We start from the raw sequence: 27,217 nt of genomic DNA, 5'->3' as shown, positions 1-27,217 counted from the left end.
ACAGAAATGGAACATATTTTCAACATTTCCAAACTTTTGCACATCAAAATGATCTTCTAATATCTTGTTGCAATCTCTACTGTACATATTACTTAATTATTTATTACATATTAACACCTACGAAAACAGATTCTTCAGTTGAAACACATCCTCCAGTATCAAGAATGGAAATTTCTAGGGGTGCCTGGGTGGCTGAATCAGTTGAGCGTCTGATTCTTGGTCTCAGCTCAGGTCATGATCCCACAGTTCATGATATCAAGCCCCACGTTGGGCTCTGCGATAAGCACAGAACCTGTTTGGGATTCTCTCTCTCCCCCCCCCCCCCCCCGCCCAGCTTCTCTCCTTCTTGTACACACATGCACCCCCTCTCTCTCAAAAATAAGTAAGAAATTTTTTTAAAAGAATGGAAAGTTCTAGAATCTAAACTTAAAATGGGCTAAAGAGGGAAATCACAATGCCAACTGCCAGGGAGGGAACCTGGAAAATATGAGACTAGCCCCGCTGGAAATTCAAGAGGGGCACCAGCCCAAATACACATGCCATCTAAGTTCCTGGTCACTGACAGTAGCACTCAGAGAAGCAAAGCCCAGTCCATGGAGAAAAGCTGGGCCATCACCAAGTGCTTGGCTGCAAAGAAAGAAATGCCTGCCTCAGGGATGCCACGGGAACTGCACCAGCTCCACAACTCCTGGAGCCCACTGCTGAGGGCACAGTGGATGGGGGATGGGGGAGGCCCCTGTGGTGAGGAGAACCCACCCCTACCCACAATTTGAGATCTCTCCCTGCTGGTCAAACTAGAGTTTCACTTTTGAATCTGTACAGACAACAAAAACAGTCATTAGGCTTAAAATTAAGAGAATCAACATTTGAAAAGATGAGGACAAAATTAAACAGAGAACATGGAAAGAAAGTCCTTATGGAGCACTGATAGCTTTTCTAGGAGCCTAGAATACAAGAGATCCAAACAGGTTCAGGGAGACAGGTGCGGCATGCAGAGAGGGGCCGGGTTATGGGAGCCTGCAGGACAGAGTGGGGTCAGAGTGACTCCTGGGTTTTCCAACCTGAGGAAGGGAAGGGTGCAGCTGCATCAACTACAATGGGTAAGGCTTTGGGGAAGTAGGGTTTGTGGGGATTTGAGAAGCTCAGGTCAGGACCCATTATGTTTGCAACATCCATCAGATGTCAAAGGACACGAGGATGTGTAAGCCCAGAACTCAAGGAAGAAACCTAGCTGGGGACCAAAACTTGGAAATCAGGAACAGATGACAAGTGTATAAAATCATGAGAAAGGATGCAGTCAGAGGGAGGGAGCAGATGAGGTGGCCCAAAGAGCAAGGCCACACTTCCCAGAAGAGGAGGCTCAGAGGAGATGGGAAGGGCCCGGAAACGCCAAGGAAGGGGAAGGAATGTCAAACAGTCTAATCGTATAATTACTCGTATCAATAATGCCTTGAAGAAATAAGGTCAGGTAGCAACCACAAAAGAGTGATGCGAGAACAAAAAAGATTTTATTAGAAATAAATACCAAGAGCATCAATATAATAATACTAAGAAGCAGCAACGGATAGGATAGTTGCTGTTAAACTTACCGAGTGGTGAACCCGCTAACCCATAAGCACACCCCTAGGTATACCTCACCCAACAAAAATGCACTCACGCCTCGATAGCTGCATGGCTGCTGAGCCGTGTGCCGACACCTGAAGTGGCCTGGCAGAAGGCGACAGCGTGCAACACGAACAGGAATGAAGGGCCTGGGTGTCCATCCTTTTCGGAACCAGGATCTCCAGCCTTCCTGACGATTCTAACAATTCCTACACGTTCTTTAAATATATTCCTTTCTGTGGGGTGCCTGCGTGGCTAAGTCAGTTGAGCGTCTGTCTGTTGATTTTGGCTCAGGTCGTGATCTCACGGTTCGTGAGATCGAACCCCACCTCAGCCTCTGTGCTGACAGCGCGGAGACTGCTTAGGATTCTCTCTCTCTCTCTGTCCCTGCCCTGCTCGTGTGTGCACATGCTCCGTCTGTCAAAATAGATAAATGAACTTAAAAAAAAAAAAAAACATGATTTTAAAAAATAGTAATAAATATGTTCCTTTTTGTTTATGTCAGCAAGTTTAATTTAAAAAATACAATACTTCCATTTTAAGGCGGGGGGCATGCACCTTCACCTTAGAATCCTGGGAATTTAGACAAAAACATTTAAATCTTACTTACAATAAAACTGACACTTTTGAGGTATTTTTATCAAAAAGCATTATTTTTGGGGTGCGTGGGTGGCTCAGTCGGTTAAGCGTCCGACTTCAGCCAGGTCATGATCTCACGGTCCGTGAGTTCAAGCCCCGCGTCGGGCTCTGTACTGACAGCTCGGAGCCTGGAGCCTGCTTCAGATTCTGTGTCTCCCTCTCTCTCTGACCCTCCCCTGTTCATGCTCTGTCTCTCTCTGTCTCAAAAATAAATAAACATTAAAAAAATAATTAATCAATTAAAAATAAATAAATAAAAAGCACTATATTTGTTTATTTACAATGTAGACTCAGCTTTACTTGGGTGATCTAATGAGTTTCAAGAGTAAAACTCTAGCAAACGAGAAACTGTGTTACTCCTTTCACTGACTGAATGAGTTTTTAAAATATCGAAAAGAAAACAGTGAAAAGGACACACACACACCAGAGGCCTACGCCCTCAAGGCCCAAGCTCAGCCGTCTAGAAAAGCACGAGAGGAAACACAATGATGAGTGAGCAACCGCTCCGAGGAAGCTCTTTTACGGAGAAATGCGGACAAGACACAGCAAACGGGGGGCTTGAGGCGGGGCCGCCTGCGGCAGAGACACGCACCTGCCCGAGCCCTGCGCTCCGCCGGCTCCGGGAGCTGCCAGCCCAGCAGGTTGTGCTGGGCCGTCTGCCTCAGCTCCTCCCTCCTCGCTCTGCGCTCTCTGTCCTTGTCCCTGTCTTTTCCTCGACTGTGAGACTTCTCTGCGTCCTGCTCTCGGTATTTCTCTTTGTGTCTTTCTCTGTCCCGGTCTCTGGAGTCCTTTTTCCTTTCCCTTGGCTTTTCTCGGTCTCTGTCCCCACGAGGGTTCTCTCTGGACGCGTGACCGTCTCTCTCAGCAGGCCTCTCTCTGTGCTTGGTGTCTCGGTCTGGGTCCCTATGCTTTTGCTCTTTGTCTTCAGGGAAGTCCACTTCTGACTCCTTACAAAGCTTCTTTTCTCTGTGCTTCTTATCTCCCTTGGGATTACCTGAGTGTGCGGCCTAAACCAAGAGAAAGAAAGCAGAATCCGGAATGTGAGTCCTGCTCATTGAGGTGTCTTCACACTAGCTTCCCCAGCTTTCCATCCCAGCAAGACGGGACTGGAAGAAGTGTCTCTGAGGCCACAGTAAGCGGAACGCGATGGAGCATTTCTACGACTGGCAACGGGCACCCGTTCACAAGGGACATTCACTTTTGCTGGCAAGTCAAATCTGAAATACTATACCGAACAGAAAGAGAAAGAAAGGCATACTGTAGCTGTGTCTTAAAGTCTCTGAGGCAGCAACAGCCTGGGTCCCACTCAAAGAACAAGGACACTCTCCCTGATAAAACTCTCAGGAGGTCTCGATCTCAACCCATTAATCTTAAAGATAAAACCCCCAGTTATTTTACCAGCAAAAATGGGTTTCTTCAGGAATGGCAGAAAATTGCCGTCTGGGACAATTAAGCTGTGGCAAAACCACAGGTGATTCTGCAGAACAGAGAAGAGGAGGCTCTTTCACAGAGGAAAGGGGGAGCCGGGAGGGGGAGCCGGGAGGGGTGAACTGGGAGCCCGAAGTGTGGTGGCTGCTCGTGAGCTGAGCTGTCGCCAGGGGAGGAGGAGACCTTCCTTCCTCCTGCCGGGCTGGCAAAATAGTATCACGTGGAAGGTGCATCTCTTCCCGTCGGGTCTGCAGTGGACAGTGGAGTGGTGGTGCCTGAGCCCCCCCAGTGCTGGCCTCCCGACCCCCTTTTCCTTTAATTAATTTTCACAGCCCAAGCCCCTTCCACACACACCACACAGACACACACACACACACACACGTGCACACACAAATACACACATGCAAACATACCACACACACACACACACACTCTCACAGAGAAACCACACAGACACATACGCACCCACAGTGCACACTAACATGTGCATGCACAGACACACACGGCACACGCCCTGAACCCTAACAGAAACCTGATGGAGCTGGTGGGACGCTGGGCTGGGCAACCCCGTTCCCTCCACAGTTCCAGAGCTATTAACCGTACAGCTTTATCTCTGAATCGAGAATGCTTCTGAAATGAGCCACACATAAGCAAAGTTAGGCTGTGTTGAAAACCAAATAAAACTGTCCAAGAAACCATCCAAGGTCCAAAAGGACCCCAACCCAAATCTTTAAAACATGTTACCCAGAGGTGTTTTCTGAGGTCATCTGCTTTCCAAGTATCATCTTTCGTTCTTCTCTAAAAAGAAAATTATAAAGTTAGAATTTTTAAAGTTTAAAAAACTAATTTTGTCGCTCTAGTGAGCTGCTTTTTTATTAGGCCATGTAAGTCAATGGCAATTAGTCATTGACGTGCAAGAAATCACTACCTACTAGAAGAAAAGGCATTAGTAATACAGACTTTTAAAAAAATTACTCCTGGGGCACCTGGGTGGCTCAGTCGGATAAGCGTCTGACTTCGGCTCAGGTCATGATCTCACGGTCCGTGAGTTCGAGCCCCGCGTCGGGCTCTGTGCTGACAGCTCAGAGCCTGGAGCCTGCTTCAGATTCTGTGTCTCCCTCTCTCTCTGCCCCTTCCCCACTCATTCTCTCTCTCTGTCTCTCAAGAATAAATAAACATTAAAAAAAAATTTTTTTAATTACTCCCTAGTCTAAATGTACCTATAAACGATTATAGTATGTGTTCTTCTGGGTACTTCATAAGAGTAGGTAACACACACTCCCCACCTTTCCCCATGCCACCCAGTGCCCCGTGTCAATGTCTAGTCCCACTGCCCAACATTTCTAGCTGCCAATGGAGCAGTTTCCCCTGAAGTGTCCCTGCTTCCCCTGAAGTGTCCCTGTCTGGCAGGCTGCCCCTGTCAGGGGCTGAGCACACAGCAACATGACTCCTCCATAGGCCCATATACAGTTCACCTGCCACGTGCAAGACATACTTGAATAATGAAAGAAACTCACGAAGCAAACTGTTCAAGGATGTTTTCTGTAGACAACAAGAGAGATTTATCCAGATTATTTTATTTTCCCTTTGAGAAACACTGCTTTGAGGGTACAAAAAAAAAGGTAAGATTTTTGTAAGGTCCAGATTTTTTTAAATTTTTTTTATTTTTAAGTTTATTTATTTTGAGAGAGAGAGAGCAGAGGAGGGGCAGAGACAGAGGGAGAGAGAGAATATCAGGCAGGCTCTGTGTGGTCAGAGTAGAGCCTGATATGGGGCTCAAACCCACGAATCGTGAGATTGTGACCTGAGCTGAAACCAAGAGTCAGATGCTTAACCGACTGAGCCACCCAGGCACCCCTGTAAGGTTCAGATTCAAAGCTAATGTAGTACAAATGAAAAACAAATAGTTATTCATGGATAAGCCACCAAAAATCTTGGTGTGAAAATTAGGGAAATAGAAAAATCATTCACAATAGTTCATAAGTATGCTAATTAGAAATAAATACAAAGCAATCACTTTTAAGATTCTAGCCAAAGTATACTATAACCACAAAATGTACTGAGTTCCTTCTGGAGTGGATTGCAGATCAGCAGTGTAGGGAGAGGGTCAAAGAAAAACCACTGACAGCAGGGGGTTGCCAAGCTCCATTCCCACGGGGGGGGGGGGGGGGGGGCGGGGAGCTGGGAGCACTGAAAGGAGCAGCCAGGGCAGGGAAAGTCACCCAGGGGTGGTCTGCATAAATGCAGCCAGGCTGGCTGTGTCTGCAGGCAGGCAGCTGTGCAAGTCAGCAGCCCACCTTCCCACAGAGGCCTCATCCTTCCATTTCCAGGATGGCTCTCAGGTCCTAGGGAGAAACACTCCTGGGTTGCAGACACACATGGACCTCTCCAAGGGACAGAGGAAGGGTGCACAACTGCAAATGTACGAGAAGGGGAGGCAGGCCTATCCAAGTGCTGGCAAACGACCATTCTTCCCACCGCCCTGAGCTTTGCCAGACAGCAGCCCCGGGGGGCTGGGCCACCACAGGGATGTGGCCTTAGGCTGCCAGGAGCCGCTAAATGTTAGGGCTCTTCATGCAGGAGAACCTCGTAAGTGGGTCAGTGAGGACCATTCTCAGAGAGCTCAGTGTACTTGCCCTAGAACATGCAGCCTTTCGAAAAACAGAATGAAATTGCCCCACACCTGTCTGAACAGTTAACAGCAGTTACCATTAAGTGAATGGCTGGAACATGGAGATTCCTAATTCATAACAACATTTAAAAGAAAGTAGAAATTTATTTTCTTCTAAGGATAACCTAAATATAAACATATATATCTACATATATATGTTTACACATTTCAAGCTATGATTAATAAATTTCATGACAATAATAAACTCACACATTACCAATTACTTGGTATGTAACAGAAAAATTTAGAAATTTCTAGAATTTTCATTGGGCGCTGAAATAAATAAAAGTCATAAACACTGGAAGCAAGGCAAACTAAAGTGTTTTTAAAGAACTGTCACTGAAAACTGTCACTACCCTTATCAGGGTAGTCAGCAAACATGCCATTAAATTTTATTTTTCTAAGAATAACTACACAATACTGAACCCTGGTATGATCCTAGCAGAAATAAAGAACACAAAACTTGTAATGTTAGTGATAGCTATGATGTCAGCAAATAAACATACTGACACAAACCCGAAGAAGAGCTTGGTACATGGTAAAGTTACAATAAACAACATCAGGACGCCTGGGTGGCTCAGTCGGTTAAGTGTCTGACTTCAGCTCAGGTCATGATCTCGCTGTTTGTAAGTTCCAGCTCCACATTGGGCTCTGCACTGATGGTGTGGAGCCTGCTTGGGATTCTCTCTTTCCCTCTCTTTCTCTCTGTGCCCCTTCCCCACTTGTGTTCTCTCTCAAAATAAATAAATTAAAAAAAAATTAAACAACATCAAAAAGTCCAGTACAATTTTATTCCAATCACTTCATGAAGGCTTTATCCTTCCCTTGACTTTATGGAACAAAATACGCTAATTCTTCAGCACTCTAATAATCACATGACTAAGTTCTAATAACCAGGAGATTAACTTCCTAAAAAGTTAATGACCAACTTGCAAATGAGAACCTAATATGGGTATTCAGTAGCTGCTTTTGCTACTTTGAAATGTTTATTTTACAAATATGTATTAGAAAACCCCCAAAATAATCCAAAGCAATGCAAAATGTGATCAACTAGGTGAACTATGTCATCCAAGATCACAGAAAGCCAGCGGAGAGAAAAGATCTAATAGGGAAATACATGTCTGACAATTAAATGTTTGGGGAAGTAAAGAGCCTGAGGAATCTCCATGCTCTGGAATCCTAACTCACTGGTTAAGAACAAGGGTTTTACAAACAATTCTGGGAAAGGACTCAGAGGGAACGAGCAAAGCAAACCCCTACTATTCAAAAAACTTAACTTTAATTAATCTGGTGCTTCATTCAAAAATATGAAAACTCAATCAGGCATTTGAGGAAAAAATGACATAAGAAAGAGAAGAATCAAGAAAAATAAACAAAGAAAACGACCCTGAAAGAAAAGACTTCTAACTCTAGGGAACAAACTGAGGTTTGACGGAGGGAGGTGGGTGAGGGATGTGCTAAATGGGTGATGGGCATTAAGGAGGGCACTTGTTGTGATGAGCACTGGGTGTTATATGTAAGTGAGAATCACTAAATTCTACTCCTGAAACCGATTCTGCACTGTATGCTAACTACCTTGAATTTAAATAAAATCTTGTAAGAAAAAAAAATAAAGAAAATGACCCAAAGAAAAAAAGAGAAATATTAATTAAAAAAAAAAAAATCAAAGGGATACATGCCCCCCCCCCCCCAGTGTTCATAGCAGCATTATTTAAAATAGCCAAATTATGGAAACAGCCCAAGTGTCTATTGATTGATGAACATGGGCGGGGGCGGGGGGGTTGCTGGGTGGCTCAGTAGGTTGAGCGTCAAGACTTCGGCTCAGGTCATGATCTCACAGTTTGTGAGTTCAAGCCCCACATTGGGCTCTGTGCTGACACCTCAGAGCCTGGAGCCTGCTTTGGATTCTGTGTCTCCCTCTCTCTCTGCTCCTCCCCTGCTCATGTTCTCTCTCTCTCTCTCTCTCTCTCTCTCTGTCAAAAATAAACATTAAAAAAAGTTTAAAAAGAAAAAATGTATACGTATACAATAGAATATTACTCAGCCATAAAAAAAATATAATCTTGCCATTTGCAAGGACATGAATGGAACTACAGAGTATTATGCTAAGTGAAATAAGTCAGTCAGGGAAAGACAAATTCCATATAATTTCACTCATATGTGGAATTTAGGAAACAAAACAAATGAGCAAAAGGGGAAAAAAGAGAGAGAAATCAAGAAACACTCTAACTTACAGAGAACAAACTGATAGCAGGAGGGAGGGGTGGGGGGGATGGGTGAAACAGGTGACAGGGATTAAGAAGTGTGCGTGTCTTAATGAGCATTCAGTAATTTATGAAATTGTTGAATCACTATATTGTACACTAGAAGTTAATATAACACTGTATGTTAACTCTATGGGAATTAAATTTTTTATTTTTTTTTTTAGTTTTAAAAAATTTAAAAAAGCTTCCTGCACTTGCCCCAAGGGGAGACCATGCTCCCTATCCCTTTACTTGTAACAAGTAATAAAAGTTCTTTGCTTTAAAAATTAATTAATTAATTAAATTAGATTTAACAATTAAGTAGATGGAGTCAACATTAAAGTTGCAGAAACCAGAATATAGAAAACATAAAGTCAAGGAGATGGGAAATATGTGCCACGAATTCAACATCTAACAGCTGAATCAGAGTTCCAGAGAGAATGGAGAAAACAGAAAGAAGTAAATATAGAATAGAAAAAAATGTCCTGGGGGCACCTGGGTAGCTCAGTTAAGCAACTGGCTCTCAATTTCAACTCAGGTCATCATCTCATGGTTTGTAATATCAAGCCCCGTGTCAGGCTCTGCACTGACAGCAAGGAGCCTGCTTGGGATTTGCTCTCTGCCCCTCCCTTACGTGAGCACACGCATTCTCTCTCTCAAAAATGAATAAAATATTAAAAAAGAAAGAAAGAAAAAAGTGTCCTAGAAGTAAAGGTAGACCTGAGTTTTCATTCTGACAGGGAAAATCAAATGTCAAAAATAATGAATGAAAAAAAGACCCACAATAAACACATTGCCATATATGCTCAGAACACCACAAATATCCTAAATCTTTTGGAAAGAAAGAAAATGTTACTTACAAAAATATCTCCTCAGCCAAACTGGTTGCTAGAAGGTGAAAACAGAATGCCTTCAAAGTCCCAGGGAAATTAATTCTGATCCTAGAATTCTATGCTAGGCTAAAGTCTCAAACAAGCGTATCAGTATACTAAAGACTTTCTTCCTACATACTCTCATTTAAAAAGGTAGTTGAGGATTTACTCCAGGGGAGAAAGGGGGATTTCAAGAAAGCTGATGACACTGGATCCAAAAAAACAGTAGACCTAACCCAGAATTACACATAAAAGAAATTCCCAGACAATAGCTCTAAAAAGGTCTAGAAAAAAATTAGCCATGATTAGAACAGAAGTCAGAGAACTCTGAGAAGAATCTTTTAAAGCAGATTTTATTAAACAGATAATATGACTGATTAATAAGCTAAAATATGTAAGTGGTAAGGTTAAGAAAAAGGGGATATGTTCTTTTTTGCCAAAGAGAAGGCAAATACAAATTACAGGAAAACCAAAGAACCATTTAAGAAAGACATGCTCCAAATATGAAGTAAACTACGTGTGGTACAATTAATTGAAAGTAAGAAAATATGATCTAGTGACTCTGATGCCAGGAACATAGTTCCTTGAGCAGCAGGAGTTGAGGGACACACGACTGCATTTTCTCTGTTGGTGCATTCACATTACTAAGTTCTACAGTAAACACTACTCATGTATTAATCATGTATTACAGTGTGGATTGGTTTTCTATTTCAAAATCAACCTACAAACAAATCAGAGAATGTAGGTTAAGAATGACTTATGAAAATATAAGAGAATGGTATGGAAGATGACAGGGGTCAGGAAGTTGGTGGACTTTAAAATAGATGGAGGGTAGCATAGGATACTAACTTCCTAATCCTAACCAATGGAAAGTTAAAAGATACTATCTAAAGTTGACATAACACAAAATAGATATAAAGAATACTAGTTAAGGGGTGCCTGGGTGGCTCAGTCGGTTGAGTCTCCGACTTCAGCTCAGGTCATGATCTCCCAGCTGACGAGTTCGAGCCCTGCGTCGGGCTCTGTGCTGACAGCTCAGAGCCTGGAGCCTGCTTCCGATTCTGTGTCTCCCTCTCTCTCTGCCTCTCCCCCGCTTTTGCTGTCTCTCTCTCTGTCTCAAAAATAAAGATAAACATTAAAAAAATTTTTTTAAAGCATATTAGTTAACATTGCAGAAGTAAATGATAAAGGAAAAAACAAAAATAAGAGAAATAAGGAAAAGTAGGAAATGCATGCAAACTAAAACCCTCATCTTTTACTGTTCAGGAATCAATACACGAGAAAAATAAAATTTACCGAGTGTTAGTAACACTGTTTTAAGCACCTTTCTAAGCACTTTTATTACAAAATCCCATTGGCTCCTCATAAACACCTATGAAGTTGCTATTATTAATGTCCCAACTTTATGAACTACAAAATAAGACCTGTTAAGTCATTTTCTAGACATCATGCAAGGAAGTCGAGAAGCCAGAATTCAAACTCCAGCCACTTCACTGCATTCCCGCCCTCGGAAACTGGGCGCGACGCAGGTCAGAGGAAGAGGGGGTGACCCCCCGCAGAGCAACACCGTCCCATCACTCAAGAGTCCACCGCTCTGTACTTCCATCCGTCCACGCCACCACCTGGCTCCCGACGACGCGCACACCCTGCCACAGCCCGCCCTGGACCAACTCCTACAACACCCAACACGCGACGCGACCGCGGCGGGAGGGAGGCCGGGACGCCGACAACCGTGCGCTCCGGGCCCACGGGCGACCCCGGGACCTGCCCCGCGAGCCTCCCGCTCGCACCCACCTTCCCGGGCTCCATCGCCGCTCGCAGGCCGCGGCTGCGGGGCCGGCGTCCCCGGCTCCTAGCAACTGGCAGGCGCGAGCAACCGAGCGCCGAACGACCGCTGTCCCGGCATGCCGCGCGCCTGCTCCTAGCGTGCTTGCGCTCTTCCGGCCCTTAGCCCTTGGCAGGCACGAGCAGAAGAGCGCCGGGCCACCGCTATCCCAGAACGCCCCGCGGCCGTTCCCGGAGCGCCTGTCTCTCCCCGGCGCCTAGCAACTGACAGGCAGAAGCAGCAGAGGGCCGAGCGATCGCTGGCCCGTCTGACGTCCACTCCCGACCCCACCCCCCGCCCCTGCAACCCGGGCCTCGCCCGGTGATGCGTTAAGGGGCCGAAGCCGGGGTCCCCTGCCTGGTGAGCGTCCGGTTGGGTGAGGGGGCGCGGGCCTTGGCCCGGGAACTAAACTGGGCTGACCCTCCGGCCAGGCTGGGAGGACTGGAGCTGAGCCGGGTCACTGGACATCCGGAGCTACAACGAGGAAACTGAGGCATGGCTGCTGAGCCGACTGCGGCTTAACCGGCTAAACTCAATCTTCCGGGGTCTTTTATCCTCAGAGCCCACCGACCAGGTGCCTGGAGGGCGGTATTCTCGGGTCCTGAAACTGCATCAGGAAGCAATCTCACGTCCCACCTCTTAAAAGCAAGAAAATTAAGCACCCCGAAATTCGACTTAGCAAATGTACAGATTAGAGAAGAGCTTTTCATCTGTGTATGAAGGTTTTGCACCTTAGAAATTATTTTCCCATATATATCATTTGATACTACACACCCTGTTAGATACTCGGAATCATAAAGTATTTGAAAATGTAATTGTTGAAAGAATGATTTTTTATAAAAGACAAGGGACAAGAACTGAAATATTAAGACAAATATTCTTCATCTCAGACTTATTTTATCAGACTTATTTTCTTTGAAACTTACTATAAAAGCCGATCTTAAACATTCAAGACTGAAGAGGGATGGTCCAATTCCAGTGATGCAGGTTATAACTGATGTTTAGCTGTGTTTTCACAAACTGTTTTGGATTTGTTTAGTATGCAAATGTAACTAAGAAAGGATTCCACTTGGGGCACCTGACATCTCACAGGTTGGGGCATCTCACAGTTTGTGAGTTCAAGCCCCACATTGGGCTCTGTGCTGACAGCTCAGAGCCTGGAGCCTGGTTTGGATTCTGTGTCTCCCTCCCTCTCTGCCCCTCCCCTGCTCATGCTCTGTCTCTGTCTCTCAGAAATAATAAATAAAACATTTTTTAAAAAAGAAAGAAAAGATTCCACTCATGTTTTCATGCACACAACGCTCTCAAATCATGTGTTAAGAAGTACCTCAGTGAGCATGTTATTAATAGTCTGTGCTTGTGTGGGGCGCCTGGGTGGCGCAGTCGGTTAAGCGTCCGACTTCAGCCAGGTCACGATCTTGCGGTCCGTGAGTTCCGAGCCCCACGTCGGGCTCTGGGCTGATGGCTCGGAGCCTGGAGCCTGTTTCCGATTCTGTGTCTCCCTCTCTCTCTGCCCTTCCCCCGTTCATGCTCTGTCTCTCTCTGTCCCAAAAATAAATAAACGTTGAAAAAAAAATTTAAAAAAAATAGTCTGTGCTTGTGATATCATGCTTTCCCGTAAATACAAAATTTGTTTAGCAGATGTCATATTATTCAACCACATACTGTTAGGAACCAGCTTACAGTTTTATGGATCTATCTACTTTGTTCCAGCCATTTACCAGGCTTTTTGCCTTAGAGAAATTTATAACAGATCCCAAAAGCCTTTTCTATTTAATTGTACTCTGGTCTGGGCATATCACTACTACCTTTTTCATTTTCACTCATTAGCACTTAGGAAGAACATAACACAAAAGGAAGGTGGGAAAGGCAGTCTCAGTGGTACCAATGATATATTTAGGAATTGCTCTGAGTGAGGCACCAAACTAAAACTTTCCATTTCACCATTCACTTAATTCTCGTGGCATCCCCGTGAGGTAGGCATGTTACCGTTTGTCCGATGAGGAGACTGAAGGCCACAAAGGTTAACTGACTTGACTGAATTCACAAAGCCAGGCTGGTGGATAGTCAGATGCCAAAGTCCATTCTCTTAACCACTGTGTCACTCTTTGTAAGCCAAGAACACAGCTGATTCTGGAACAGCTCCAGATTCTGTTGAACATCAGGATAAAGTCACAGCCACAGCATTAGACAAAGTCGTGCACACCGCACGGCCAACCTGGATGTGGCCCTTAAGCCCTTCTCCGTCACCCCCCAAGTGAAACCAGACTCACGATAATCCTGTGTGGACTCTGCCCCTTATTTCCCCGCAGCTCCCTTTGCAGCTCACTCCCTGCTTCCATCTCCACCTTGGCTCTCTTTCCTCCTTCATCAGCAAACAGAATGACCGAGAGCTCCCCAGATGCACCATATTCACAGGCTTGTCAAATGTTGTCTCCTCTCTCACGCTCTCCCCACCGCATTTGCCGAATAAGGGGCTATAGCGGGAGCGAAAACAGTCTTTCTCTCCTCAGACTTCCTAAAATAATCATTTTCTACGTAACTCATTGGACGAGCAGTTACCTTTCATATAATCTTTCTTTTATTGCGTTCATTCAATAGATGCCTTCCTAAGTTCACTTGATGACCTGGGAAGTGACAGAGGGCTAGGGATAGAAAGCTACATAAACACTCTCTGGACCTCTAGGAGCTGGTGATTGGTGACTGCTAGGACAAACAAACAGTTGTTAGATAATATGAACCCATGAGAGCTACTGCTAAAAGGCAGTGAGCGAGGAGCTGACAGCTGGCTGTCTGGAAGAAAGGACTGAGGTTGGGAAGGGCACAACTTCCCAGGAAGAGAGGCTGGGAAAGAACATCTTGAGGGGAACACAAATATGGGGACAAGCACAAAGAGAAGAAGGCTTTGAAGGCTTCCGGGAAATATAGAAACGGTACCTGTAACAGTGCTGTCCAGTAGAAATAGAATGTGAGCCACATAAAACATTATCCAGCAAAAGAAAGAGGTGAAATCAAAGTTAATAATGTATTTAACCCAATACATACAAAATGCTATCATTTTATCATATGTATTTAAATGTTATTTTACATTTTTCTTACACTGTCTTCAAAACCCAGTGTATATTTTACACTTACAGCACACGTCCGTTCAGACTAGCCACATTTCACGTGCTCAAAGCCCCATGTGGCGAGTGGCCTCGGTGTGGAGCGGACCAGGTCTCTAGCAAAGGTACGTGTGAGGGTGGCAGGGGGCATGGGGTGGCGTGAGATGGTCAGAGAGGAGGTTGGAAAGGGAACATGGGCAGGTGGTGAGGGGCCTTGAATGGCATGACGTGACGATTTAAAGCATTGTTGGGCAATGGTAAGTCATTAAAATTAGGACCAGAATGCTGAAGGGAAGGTGGGCTGGAGATAAGTGGAAGCCAGGAGTGGGCTTTGTGGGGCTCTGCATACTGTGAAGCCTCATTGCACAAAGCTGCTTTTCTGCCCCTTTCCCCAGCCAGCTTTGCCTCAATCCCCCTGGAGCCTTCACTGCAGCAACCCTGCACAGATCCTCCCCTGCTCACACTTGGTCCAAATGGTTTGTTACAGTTCTACTGCATCCACTTTTCTAGAATTTGAACACATGTGTCCATCTCCCTCACTAGACTGTAAACCAACTTGTAATTCCAGGTTATGATAAAAACAAAACATTTCTTCAGTTATAAGCAACTTTGTTACAGAAGTCAAGAACTTTCCTGTCCCAAACTCATTGGTTTTCCAGGTCAGCTGAATTTGGTGTCACTGGAACGTCTGTGTATGTGGGTATGATACAAAACCTACCTGTGAGTTAATTTATGTGCTAATGTGCTAGTGAGAAGTCTGATCAGCCTCTCACTGGCTGTGTGAACCTGGGCAGTTTATTTTACTACCTATGCCTCAGTTAGCTCTTCAGTAAAATGGGTATTATAAGGTGCCTAACTCTGTAGAGCAGTCGTGAGGATTACATGAGCAATTGTGCAAAGTACCCAGAACATCGCCTGTGGCAAACTAAGCCCACAGTGTTAGTGATTAACAAGTTTATTATTGTTATATGTTAGCACCTAAATTATAAGCATTTAGGGCAGATGGAAATAGGTGGGATACCGAAATTAGAACCTTCTTTCATAAATCTATAAATTATCTGCTACCGTATGAAGCCATAATTGGAGCACTTGCATCAATGAAGAGATGGCGGTAGGCAGAACTCTGGTCTCAGATTCCAGTCCCTGGCATCTATGCTCTTGTTTAACTCTCTCTCTTCCTGAGTGTGAGCAGAACCTGTAAATGTGATGGGATCTACTCCTATGGTCAGGTTACTGATCAGTTGACTAATTGGTCAAAAGGGAGGTTTTCGTGAGTGGGCCTGACTTCCAAAGAAGGTGATACATCTGAGAAACACTCCTACTGTCCTGGAAGAAGAAGCAAACTACCACACTAGGAGGGGTCGAAGGAGGGGCAAGTGGGAGACACAGAAGGTGACTCCTGGCTGCCAGCTGGCAGAAATCAGGGACTTGAGCCCTACAGCTGCACTGAACTGAAATCTGCCAACACCCTGAATGAACTTGGGAGGGGTCTCAGCTGAAGGTCTCCAGAGGAGGCCACAGCTCAGCCAACACTTGGTTTCACCTCATGAGACCTGAGCGGAGGACCCAGTGAGGCCACGCAAATATCATCTTCAATAGCAACAGAAACCAACATGGGGCTTGTGACTTGATAGATGGCTTCAGTTGCGGGTTCTAATATGTACCACCTCATTTGGACTTCCCCCAAGAATATCAGGGCTCCCCGTCACATGCACAGAGCTGCCTCCAGGCTCCTAAGGGCTGAGCGGTATACAGCAGAAAAGCATAATCATGAGCATAAGGTACAGACAGGATTAACACGAGGAGGGAAATATCACAAAATTTTTCCCAGCGGTGGAGACATACAAATTGTTTTTTGAAAGATGAACCGGAGTTTTGCATATGGACAGAGAGAGAAGGGTAGTCCGGACTCAGAGAACAGCAGGTATACAGGCACAGACAGGTGACAGCGGGTATGGCAGGGATGAGCAGCAGTGCAGACCCTAGGTCGGGAGGCGAGGCAAGAAGGAGGGTCAAGTGTGGCAAGCTCTGTTTGTCATGAATAGGAGCAAAGGAAACCAAGCGCAGAAGAAATTCAATCAAATCCGCATTTTGAATTGGCCATTTGATCGAAACACGGACTTTAAAAAATGACTTTCAAATTAATTTCAAACTTAGAGAAAATATGCAAGTACACAGCACTCCATTCGTTGCCCAGATTCCCACCACGAACCACCCAGCACATGCTCCACTTGTCTGTCACCCAGCAGTTATTTACCTGTCTACACACACACTTACCTGTGATCATTAGACTTGTCCTGAATTCTTTGACAAAGAACTTCAGGTATGATTACTCATCACTCCGAAACACTCCAGTGTTTGTCTCCCCAAAACAGGGACAGCCTCCGCTCCACAGCCCTCCCTCCAGTCAGGAAGTCAACATGGATACAACTCTACTGTCCAAACGACAGACCCCTTTGTTCCACAGATTGTCCCCAAAGCCCAGATCCCACACAGGAACACACGTTGCATGTGGTTGTTGTGGCTCTTCAGTCTCTTGCGATCTGGAATAATTAATTCTCAGTAAGAACATGGGGACCCTACATGGCATCTGTCCCCCGAGTCCCTATACTCGGGTCAAGCTTTCTCAAGCTCTCCGGCAAAATGTCCCAGAAATGCTGCTGTGCTCCTCTTTCCCTTAAATTGGTAAGTATCTTGTAGAAAGTATTCTAGCATTATTCCTTATCAAACCTCACCTACCGTCCTTAGCCTCCGTTGATAACTCACTCTTATGCTACAATGACTGCTAAGTGGGGATTTTCCATTTCTTTGACTCCAGTGGCTTATTTTTTTGTGCATTCATCACTCGCTCATTCATCTACATCAGTGTGGGCTCATTGGTTCCTATTTTACTCCCTGGCTTGTAATCTGCCAATGTCATCCTTGATTCTGCTGCTCAGATAGTCCCAGACTTAGTCAGCAAGAGCCCTTCAAGTTGCCTCCCATGTCCTTTGACATTACGTGATTCTTTGAGCATTTTCTTACCTCCTGGCACAACAAAATATTCCAGGCTTATCTTGTATTTTCACTGCTCCAGCCCTGAAGTCAACTATTTCTCCAGAGATCTCTGGTTCCTTTTATTGGAGAATAGTATTTAGAAGCCAAGACGTGGGAGTTATTTGTGCTTATTGGTACTGGGGTACCATTGCTTCTGGACACTCAGCAGACAGAAATAGAAGATATACTTTTTTAATTTTTAACGTTTATTTATTTTTAAGAGAGAGAGAGGGAGAGAGAACAAGCAGGGGAGGGGAGAGAGAGAGGGAGATGCAGAATCCGAAGCAGGCTCCAGGCTCTGAGCTGTCAGCACAGAGCCCGACGCGGGGCTCGAACCCATGAACTGTGAGATCATGACCTGAGCCGAAGTCAGACACTTAACCAACTGAGCCACCCAGGCGCCCAAAATAGAAAATATTTTTAGGCCTCTTTATACATATGTATCAAAACACATGAGTTCATACCTCCTCCGAGTCCAATCCATCACATCAAGGTTCTTTCTGGCCTCTCCGTTTCCATGTTTGTAAGATCTTCTCCAACAGCAAGAAAGCTGACTGTCATTATCGTCAATGTATGCATCTATTTGCTAATATAACCAGGCTGAAGAAGCTACTTGCCACTGCCTCCTCCGTGGTGGGGAGAGTAAGTCTCTGTGGAAATTTTAAAGAGGGCAGGATTAAAGGGCTACCGGTCTATAATCATCTGGGTAAGCAAGAAAGGACCAAGCCCTTTCCGATTCTTCTGGTTGCATGACACAGAAATGTACTCAGGTGGCTCGGATAGTAAAGAACGTGTGGCTGTGTCACCAAAGGAGCATCTCTGAGACAGGAATAGGAGTCTTGGTGAGTGTGGGCAAAAAGAGTCCCGGTTAGCTGTATGAAAGGAAGAGAGGCAAAACGTGCTCCCATCCTCTACAGTGAAACTTATGCAGAGGTGATAGGGAAGGAGCGAGGACAGGAAGAGGTAGAACAGGTGGACAGGATAGTTGATAAGGCCCAGACCTAGGTGGGAGGGGATGTGAAACAAAGCAGAACGGATTGAACTTAAACAGGAGGCAGCACTTTTCTCTGAAACTGGAAAAGTTGAGGGCAGAGGCTGGAACTTTACCGTTTTTTACCAAATCAGTCACAATGAGGTTCTTGTTTCCTCTGAGAAAGCAGTGCCTTTCATTGGAGGAGTATCAGCACAGAAGGTAAGGAAGCGGGTAACATGAAGAGATCCCAGGAAGCTGAGGGGGTTAAAGATACTAGCAAAAACCTAAGAACCGAGCTGGGTCTGTTATTAGCTTCCGTACAGAATGAGATGCGCTCTGCCTTGCTGGTGTGGAAGTGGCCGGAAGTTCAATGGGGTCATGAAGGAAGGCAGCTGAGGCTGGGAGGTTGATTGGTGTGCAGCCTGGACACTTCTCTTCAGTGCATTTTACATCCCTAAGCTGCTCAGGTCAAATAATCTATTGCGAATGTCCACTCAATTCTTTATGGTCCTACAGCTTTTTAGAGGGAAGACCATAGGACAGAAAAGCTCAGCCCCTTACTATGTTAACAATGTAATTACCTGTCATAAGCTTATAACAGTCTTGAGGGAGAGGTGGCATTAGAACATTTAGCTGTTGCAGAGGAAAAGGTTGGAGACTTGTTACTTTGTATATTTACAACAATGTATTTTGGTGAAGGGCAAGAAACGGAAAACCACTTTGTCCCTTGCTTGATTTAGTGCCCTTGCCCAAAGCTGACTGTTCCAGACCCTAGAGCAATGTTTCTGAAATGAGATATATTTACGTATCTCCATGGCCACACACACACACACACACACACACACACACACACACGCATACCTAATTCCATTCGGACCTGAAGATAAGGGGAGAAGAGCCGTGTTGTTTATTCATTCAGTACCTGCTCTTCCAGGCACTGTGCTAGCCTGGAAATATAATGATACACATAGTAAATATGGTCGTTGCCCTCATGGAACTGAAAGTTGAATTGTTAATGAGACTGCGGCAAAGCCACGAATGCGTGCAAATGCTTCCCCCCACTCAAAAAGCTCCAGTTGGCAGCAAATCTTTGATTTGGGGTGTCTAGCGGAGCTGTGGTGGCAGTTTAGCCTTCGGTTGGCAGTCCTCTTTGCTTTTATGGCTTTTACTCTCTTATCTGCACCACAAATAGGTCTGTCAAGGTTTTTGTCCTGAAGACACCAGGGTTTGACCCTGCAGCGACAGAGTTATCAAAGGTATTATTCCAGAACCCTTGCCATATGGCAGGGAAGAACTTGTCACATGAGGTACACATTGAATCAAAAGCTTAAAAACATGTAGGTGTGCTCTATTTCTCATCAGTGAAGTCCCTGCCCTTCCTGAAAATGATCAAGGTCACCAGTCACAAAGATTTGAAGAGGAAGAGAGAAAAAACTAGCTTTGTTGTTATAAATGGAATTAAAATTTCCTTGGAACTCCATATGCTCAAAAACGCTTAACTAGGAATTACCCTGATTGAGTTTACTGGAAAATAAAGTAACCAAGGGCTGTGGTTTCTCCTCAGGAGTGGCAAGTGGGGTCTAAACTAGTACTTTAAGCAGGGAGTCTGGGGGCGCCTGGGTGGCTCAGTTGGTTAAGCGTCCCACTCTTGGACTCAGGTCATGATCCCAGGGTCGTGGGATTGGGCCCCGACCCGCTTTGCGCTGACCATGGAGCTTGCTTAAGATTTTTCTCCCTCTCCCTCTGCTCCTCTCCCCCTGTCACGCGCTCCCTCTCTCTGTAAGTAAGCAGGGAGTGAGCAGGAGGTCAACATTTTTCAAGGAAACTACAAAGCATTCTACTTAGGAGCCCAGGCGCTAGGGGGCAGAGGGGTGGGGTTCAGTCCGTCAGGAACAGGCTCCGGATTTCCGCTCCGGTAGTGATCTCGAGGTTTGAGAGCTGGAGCCCTGGGGCGGGCTCTGCGCTGACAGTGTGCAGCCAGCTTGCGATTCTCTCCCTGTCTCTCTGCCCTTCCTCTGCTCCCGTGCGCTCTCTCAAAGTAAATCACTAAACTTCAAAAAAAATAAAAGGGGGTGCAGGTGCTTGGATTCACCTCGGGCACATATTCAAGCCAAAAGTCTTCATTTTACATACACAAAAACCAGACCTCCCCTGTTGCATTTTTCACAGCTCTAGAACAGCTGGGAGATTTCCAGAGAAGCATCCTCACGCTGCGGCGTTACCGGCACGACCAGAACGGCAACGATCAGAAGTGCGCTTGGCTTTTTTTAACATCTTACAAGTGTATTAAACAGGAACTTCCGGAAAGTGGGCAAGTGTAAGACACACGCTGGAACGTGCACTTCTCGTTCCACAAAGGCCTTCCAGAGAATGCCCCCCAAGGTCACGCGGCCACCGGGCGCCCGTCCGGGCCACCGCCTCCCCGCGCGGTCACGCACCTACCCGCCCTTGCGGAAGCGTAAGCAGGGAGGTCCCGCTCACGCAGCGTAGGTACGCGCCCTAGATGCAGGACCGCGCCCTGCCGCCCCAGCGGCACCCCACCCACCCACCCACGTGACGACGCGCCCCGCCGTCTCAGCGGCGCCCCGCACGCCCAGAGTGTTTTCCGTGCCAGCCCCACCCACTCCCGCCTCCTACGGCGCCCGCCCGCCCCCGCGATGAGGTAGCAGCCCGGCCCCGCCCACCCACCGTGAGTCCGTGGCTCGGGTCTAGGGCCTCGCCCGGCCGCCGCCGTGGCGCCCACCTCGCGCGGTGACGCCCACCTCGCGCGGTGACGCCCACCTCGCGCGGTGACGCCCACCTCGCGCGGTGACGCCCACCTCGCGCGGTGACGCCCACCTCGCGCGGTGACGCCCACCTCGCGCGGTGACGCCCACCTCGCGCGGTGACGCCCACCTCGCGCGGTGACGCCCACCTCGCGCGGTGACGTTCACGTTGACCCCGCCCACTCCAGCCTCAGGTCTTGCCCGCATGATGACGTCACCCATCAGCCCCCGCCCACCCCGCGTGGTGACCCAGGGCCGCGGCCGGCCGCCTCCCCGCCCAACTTGCGTGCTTGCGTCGTACGCCGCCCGCGGGCGGAAGCGCGGGCGGGCGGTAGCGGCGGCGCGGCCCCCTCAGAGGGGCGCTGGTGCGCGGGCTGAGGCGCCGCGGCGGGGTAGGGACGCGAGCGCTGCGCGATGAGCGGCGCCGGGGACCGCGGCCCCGAGGCGGGCGCTGCCCGGGCCGAGTCCCCGGGCGCGGCGCTGAGCGTGGACGTAGCGGGGCTGCTGGCGCAGCTGGCGCGCAGCTTCGCGCTGCTGCTGCCGGTGTACGCGCTGGGCTACCTGGGCCTGAGCTTCAGCTGGGTGCTGCTGGCGCTCGGGCTGCTCGTGTGGTGCCGGAGGAGCCGCGGCCTCAAGGCGACCCGCCTGTGCCGCGCGCTGGCGCTGCTGGAGGACGAGGAGCGCGCCGTGCGCCTGGGGGTGCGCGCCTGCGACCTGCCGGCCTGGGTGAGTGCCGGCTCCCCGCCCGGGCTGGGGTCGGGTGCCCGCCGGGACCCCGGCTCCGCACCGCCCGGGGCCACTGGTCCGCCCCGCCGTCGGTTTCCGCGGGTCCGAGCCTGACCGCCGCCCGGCTCCCCGCGCCCCGGTACCTGTCAGGCGTCCTCGCCACTGTCGCCGCCCCCGCCCGGCCGCGTCCCTCCCCAGCCCCATGTCCCGGTCCGCGCCCCCAGTCCCGCGCGGAGCTGCACGGGTGAAGTGCGTGGCGTGCTTTCCTGAGGTGGCTGCGCCGCGGGAGCCGGGCCCTAACCTCGGCGAGCTCTGGAATGTGCGCGCTCTGGGCGGCGGCGCCGCGGCCTGGAGCCCGGCGGCTCTCCCGTGCTCCCGGAGAAGTTGGTTTTTCCTGCTCCGGGGAGAGTGTCATTTCTTGATCGTTCCTGGCACAGGGGAGCCGGAAGGCCCTCCGGAAGATCTGCTGTTGTTAAGATAACTGAAAGTGTGTTTCGGTTTTTTCTCGGGTAACGTCAGACTCGCGTAGGGTGGACTGGATTCCGAAGTGAATTGGGAGGGGGGGTGGGGAACTTTAGTGCTAAGAGCAGGAGTCGTGATATTGATTATTTTATTTTTACGTCCGGCACTTGTCCGCATAACTTATTTCTGCGGCAAGGGAACTAGTGCAGTGGGTGTCCTCTAATCGTCACGCCCTGACTCGGTGTTACCCGCGAGTTGCTGTCACAGTCCTGACGGCAGGAGACGGTGCTTGTTTTTAAATGACGTTCGCGTGAGGCTCGGTGTAAACTGGGCGTGAATATGGCCCGCCGTGAAATTCAGAAGGGTCACTTTCCTTGCGAGGAGAGAAGGGCTTGGAGAGTGAGCGCTGTTTCCAGTCATAAGACGCGTGGGGAGTCAGGCATGCGGTGTGTGACCCAGGCCGCCCGGAGCCCGACGGACACTGCGTGGGGATGACAAACCGAGAACCCCCTAGTCGGGGACCTTTGGGGTTGAACGTTCTGTCGATACTCGGCGCCTGTGTGGTCCGATCGTAGGTTGGAGAAGCAGAATCGCTGCGTTTAGCTGGAAGCGAGCGGGGAGGGCGCGGGAGGTGTGGCAGAGAAGTCAGTGACCGGGCCTGGAAAGCACTTTGGAAACGCAGGGCTTGTAAGCGGCATCTGTGTCGATGTTACAGCAAGCTAGAGGAGGTCGCAAAGGAGCTAAAACACAGAGTAGAGACGGTACCGAAAGGCGGCATGATCCGGGCTGAAATGAACAGGAATGGCTAATGTCAAGTTTGCCTGTAAAAATCCTTGTGAAATGCACACTAGTTTCACGTAGCAAATGAAAAAATACCATGTTGACGGACAGGACAAATTCCTTTTTTTTTTTTTTTTTTTTTTTTAAACAGAATAAAAGGGTGATTAGCCAGAGATTCTTTTCTTGGGTTTTTCCTTTGTGACTCCAACTGATGAAGCACGATGTTCATCTCATAGAATTTACGTTTTCTCCATAGCTTTTCACTTGTTTATTCCAAATTTGTATTTGTGCACCTCCCCCCCCCCCCCCCCGCCCCCCCACTCAAACATGCCTGCGCTGCTTAGAAAATTTCTGGATTAACGTAAAATTTCACGGTGATCATATCCAAGAAAAGCATTAGGAGTCTGGGGTTTGAGAGAGATATTGTAATACAATAAATTGTAATACCCCTCCGTTATTGTCATAATAAAACCAGTGAATCACACTGTCCGGAAGTGTGCCTGCTTTTCTGCTATAGCTAGGGAGCAGATCAACAAGAAACTTTGTCTAAGGAAAGTCATGATATCTATATTAGTAATACTTTTACTGTGCATACTCTGGTCCTTGGGCTTCTGAACTTTGGAGCGGTATCTTGCTTTGAATAGGATTTATCTGTACGTGTTTTCATGGTGTGTCATTGACAACTGTGATTCATAGCCGGGTGGAATCCTAGGAAAACATGAACTAATGTGGTACTCACTTCCTAACCTCACTTGTGGATACATTCACCGACCATTTTTATGTGTAAAGTAACAATTTATACTGGATATGGAGTAAAAGAGAAAAAATATATACCGTTTGTAATTAAGGATATGCAAAATGGCTCTCAATTAACATGTGATAATCCTGTAAGACTTTGGTCCTACAGCTTTTTATATAAGCCATGTTATTGTTACTCACTTTTTTCCCATAAAAAGGGAAAAAGTTTGAGTTGATGGATCAAAGACTGGCCTTTTGTCATGGTGGTGTGTGTCTACCCTGTGTTAGTTGGGTCCTATAAAATGAGACCACAGGTAAAGAATATTCTTGAAGAGATTTTATAGAGTTGAATAAAGACAGTTTTCCACTGCTATTTGTATTTATTTGAAATAGTAGAACTTGGTAGGGTGAAGTCTGCCCCTTTCCTGCTTTTACAGTAAGCTGCCAGTACATGCTGATTGTATGGCTGCAAATAGAAAGCCTGGGGGCTCAGTCATCTCAGCCTGAGTTCAAGCCGCACATTGGGCGGACTGATATCAGTGCAGAGCCTGGAGCCTTCTTCGGATTCTGTGTGTCCCGCTCTCTCTGCCCCTGGCCCATTCTCATTTTGTTGTGTGTCGTGTGTGTGTGTGAAAAGTAAATAAGCATTAAAAAAAGAGAGAGAGAGACCCAAATCTATCATATACAGTACTACTTAACTCTTTTGACACTTGGTCTTTTATTACTTTCATACTTTGGTATTTGAGATTTAAAGCACTGGGCTTCCTTGTTAGGCTTTTTGAGGGGAGAGCTGTCGTGTCAGCTTCCCATAGTTCTGGGAAGTCCAGAGTTGATCTCTAGCCAGAGCTGAGTACATACAGGCCAAGGATCAAATGAACAAGAGAAAAGAAGACACTTTGGTCTCATGTGAAGGAACGGCAAGTATTTGTTTTTATTCTCAGTGTTAATCCTTGACTTTAATAAAATTTGGTGAAGATTTGTAACAAAATAGTCCATGTAGCTAATTCAGGAACAACAGTTGAGCTATTTTAAACTGTGGTTGCAACTTTAGCACTTAGATCCTAGAGTGATGATGTGCTTTGAAAAGATGTTAGAGCCCTCCTGATGGCTGTGATGGGGATGCGATGCTGCTTTGGGTTTTTTAATTTATACTGGCACTGCTGTTCACAGAGGAGGACTGTGCACACTGCTTTGCTCCGAGTATGTGGACTAAATGCTTCATCAAGTGGGAACAGAATGCCCCAAGTGTGGCACACATAAAGCAATAATATCTCTTTAGTTGAAACTGAATAATGGATTTAAATTTAAGGTATATGCATTCATCAACTTGTATGCTCTGGTTTTAATAATACTTCTGTTTTAGACTAATATTAGTTTCACTTTACATTGTGAGATGGGAGAATATAGAGCTAGGACTGAACTAGGAATAAATATAGGAATTAGAAATATATGGAGTATATTAACATTGTGTTAAGTATGTTTATAAAATACAGATCTCCTGCAAAGAACCAGTTTTGAAAAACTATAGTGTTCTTGTTAGGCCTAGTGAACCTGTCTTTTCTGGAGGTTTTCATGATCTCTACATTGGTCACAACATTTAACTTCGAATAATATCACAGACATTGTGAATATGCTAAAAACCATTGAATTGTACACTTTGAATATTTTTATTTTTGAGAGAGTGGAAGCGAGAGAGGAGGACAGAGGATCCTAATCTGCTCCACAGTGACCGCAGCGAGCCCAATTTGGGGCTCTAACCCACAACTGTGAGATCACCCCCTGAACCACCTAGGCACCCCCGAATTGTATACTTTAAATGAGCAAATGGTATTGATGCGGTTTTAGAGTGGTGGGGAAAGGTGTCTGGAGCTGACGGCCAAGAAAGAATTCTTGAAATGTCTTTGGTGCAAAAGGTGGAGTTTTTTTTTGTGGGGGGGGGGGATTGTTTTTGTTTTTTTAAAACACAGGGACAGGACCTGTGGGCAGAAAGAGCTTCACTGGGGTTATGAAGAGTGACTAAGTATATGCCATCAGGTTGGGAGGGGGTTAGGGATAGTCTCTGAGGTATTTTGGAAACAGGTTTTCAGGACCTTGAGGGGCTAGCTGCTGTTAGGAAAAGGTTGTTTATTACTGTTAGTAAAAACTCAGTCTTGAAACCCTTCAGATGTACATCATTGGGCCATATGAGCTTGGAGGCTGATTGCCAACATGTATCTTGGGGGGGGTGGGGAAGGTGGTGATAAAAGAGGTTTCCAAAGGAATTTTTGTATGTTAGAGTAGGCTTACAGGATCCTGGGGAGTCCGCTAAGATAACCTTGTGCCCTTAGCAAAGTGTCATCATTGAATTCCTAGAGGAATGTCACTCTACCTGTTTCAAGGACTTGTCAATGGGCTGTAGTCAGTAAGGAAATTTAATTTTTCATTTGCCTTTGTTTCCTATATCAGCGTGGTGTGTGCATTATATCTCAGTAGTGCTATTAAAGAGTATCAGGGGCACCTGGGTGGCTCAGTCTGTTAAGCATCTGACTCTTGATTTCTGCTCATGTCATGATCCCAGGGTTGCGTGGAGTCTGCTTAAGATTCACCCTTTGTCCCTCCCCTGCTCTCTCTTGTACACACACTGTCTCTCTCTAAAGTAAAAAAAAATAAGGGTGTCTGCATGGCTCAGTCGGTTGAGTGTCTGACTTCAGCTCAGGTCATGATCTCACAGTTTGTGGGTTCAAGCCTCTATTTATCTAAATAATTTAGATTTTTCACACTGCTGGCGGTATAGAGCCTGTGGGGTTCTCTCTCTCCCTCTGCCACACTCCCCTGTTCACATACTTTTTCAAAAAAATAAACTTTTAAAAATAAGTGAAAAAGAAAATTAGTTACAATACAGAGTAAGCCATGCATACATCCTTGCTTGTGGAATTCCGACTAAAAACTGTGTTGTGACTCTACATTTTATTCAGTTTTTTTAATTCCACTCTAGTTAACATACAGTGTTACATCAGTTTCAGGTGTGCAATATAGTGTAAAACTGTTGCAGCTGTAAAAATTATTGTTCCAACTTAAATTTGGAGGCATTTTTAGAGAATATTTGATGAACAGTGTAGGCTTAAGAATGATAACTAGGGAGGTAAATGTTACTACCTTGACCCTAATGTTACTGTAAACGTTGGTACCAGAATGTCTAAATAAATTCTGATTGAATGACATAGAAGTCATCTTTCAAAGATATAAATAGCTTAAATGTGTGGTTTTCTGTTATTCTAAACTCCTTTGATTCAAGGTATTGATACATACTTATGTATGTTTAAGACTTTTAGGGTATAGAATGGTTTGTTGTATATTAGATTCATTTTATCATA

General features: G+C 46.5%; 2 protein-coding genes across 7 annotated transcripts in view; one reads left to right on the top strand and one right to left on the bottom strand.

The window, feature by feature from the left end:
* Positions 1 to 11,347, bottom strand: part of DYNC2I1 (dynein 2 intermediate chain 1) — an 86,248-nt gene extending 74,901 nt beyond the window's left edge. For 3 of the 4 annotated variants that reach the window (XM_047848806.1, XM_047848807.1, XM_047848808.1), the window contains exons 1-3: positions 11,250 to 11,346; positions 4,414 to 4,467; positions 2,834 to 3,248 (exon numbers count right to left, since the gene is read on the bottom strand). In XM_047848806.1, coding sequence (XP_047704762.1) covers positions 2,834 to 3,248; positions 4,414 to 4,467; positions 11,250 to 11,264 — 484 coding nt within the window. In that variant the 5' untranslated portion in view covers positions 11,265 to 11,346. Of the gene's footprint in view, positions 1 to 2,833; positions 3,249 to 4,413; positions 4,468 to 11,249 lie in introns of all 4 variants that reach the window. The other variant, XR_007150162.1, reaches the window with a different exon arrangement.
* Positions 11,348 to 21,493: 10,146 nt separating this feature from the next.
* ESYT2 (extended synaptotagmin 2) overlaps positions 21,494 to 27,217 on the top strand; it is an 82,701-nt gene continuing 76,977 nt past the window's right edge. For 2 of the 3 annotated variants that reach the window (XM_047830848.1, XM_047830839.1), the window contains exon 1: positions 21,496 to 21,884. In XM_047830848.1, coding sequence (XP_047686804.1) covers positions 21,573 to 21,884 — 312 coding nt within the window. In that variant the 5' untranslated portion in view covers positions 21,496 to 21,572. Of the gene's footprint in view, positions 21,885 to 27,217 lie in introns of all 3 variants that reach the window. The other variant, XR_007146435.1, reaches the window with a different exon arrangement.

The sequence above is a fragment of the Prionailurus viverrinus genome, chromosome A2 (assembly GCF_022837055.1).
Source record: "Prionailurus viverrinus isolate Anna chromosome A2, UM_Priviv_1.0, whole genome shotgun sequence".
In the NCBI taxonomy this organism is placed as follows: domain Eukaryota; kingdom Metazoa; phylum Chordata; class Mammalia; order Carnivora; family Felidae; genus Prionailurus; species Prionailurus viverrinus.
Note: the sequence above shows the minus strand (reverse complement) of the source record. Positions and strands in the feature narration are given on the sequence as shown.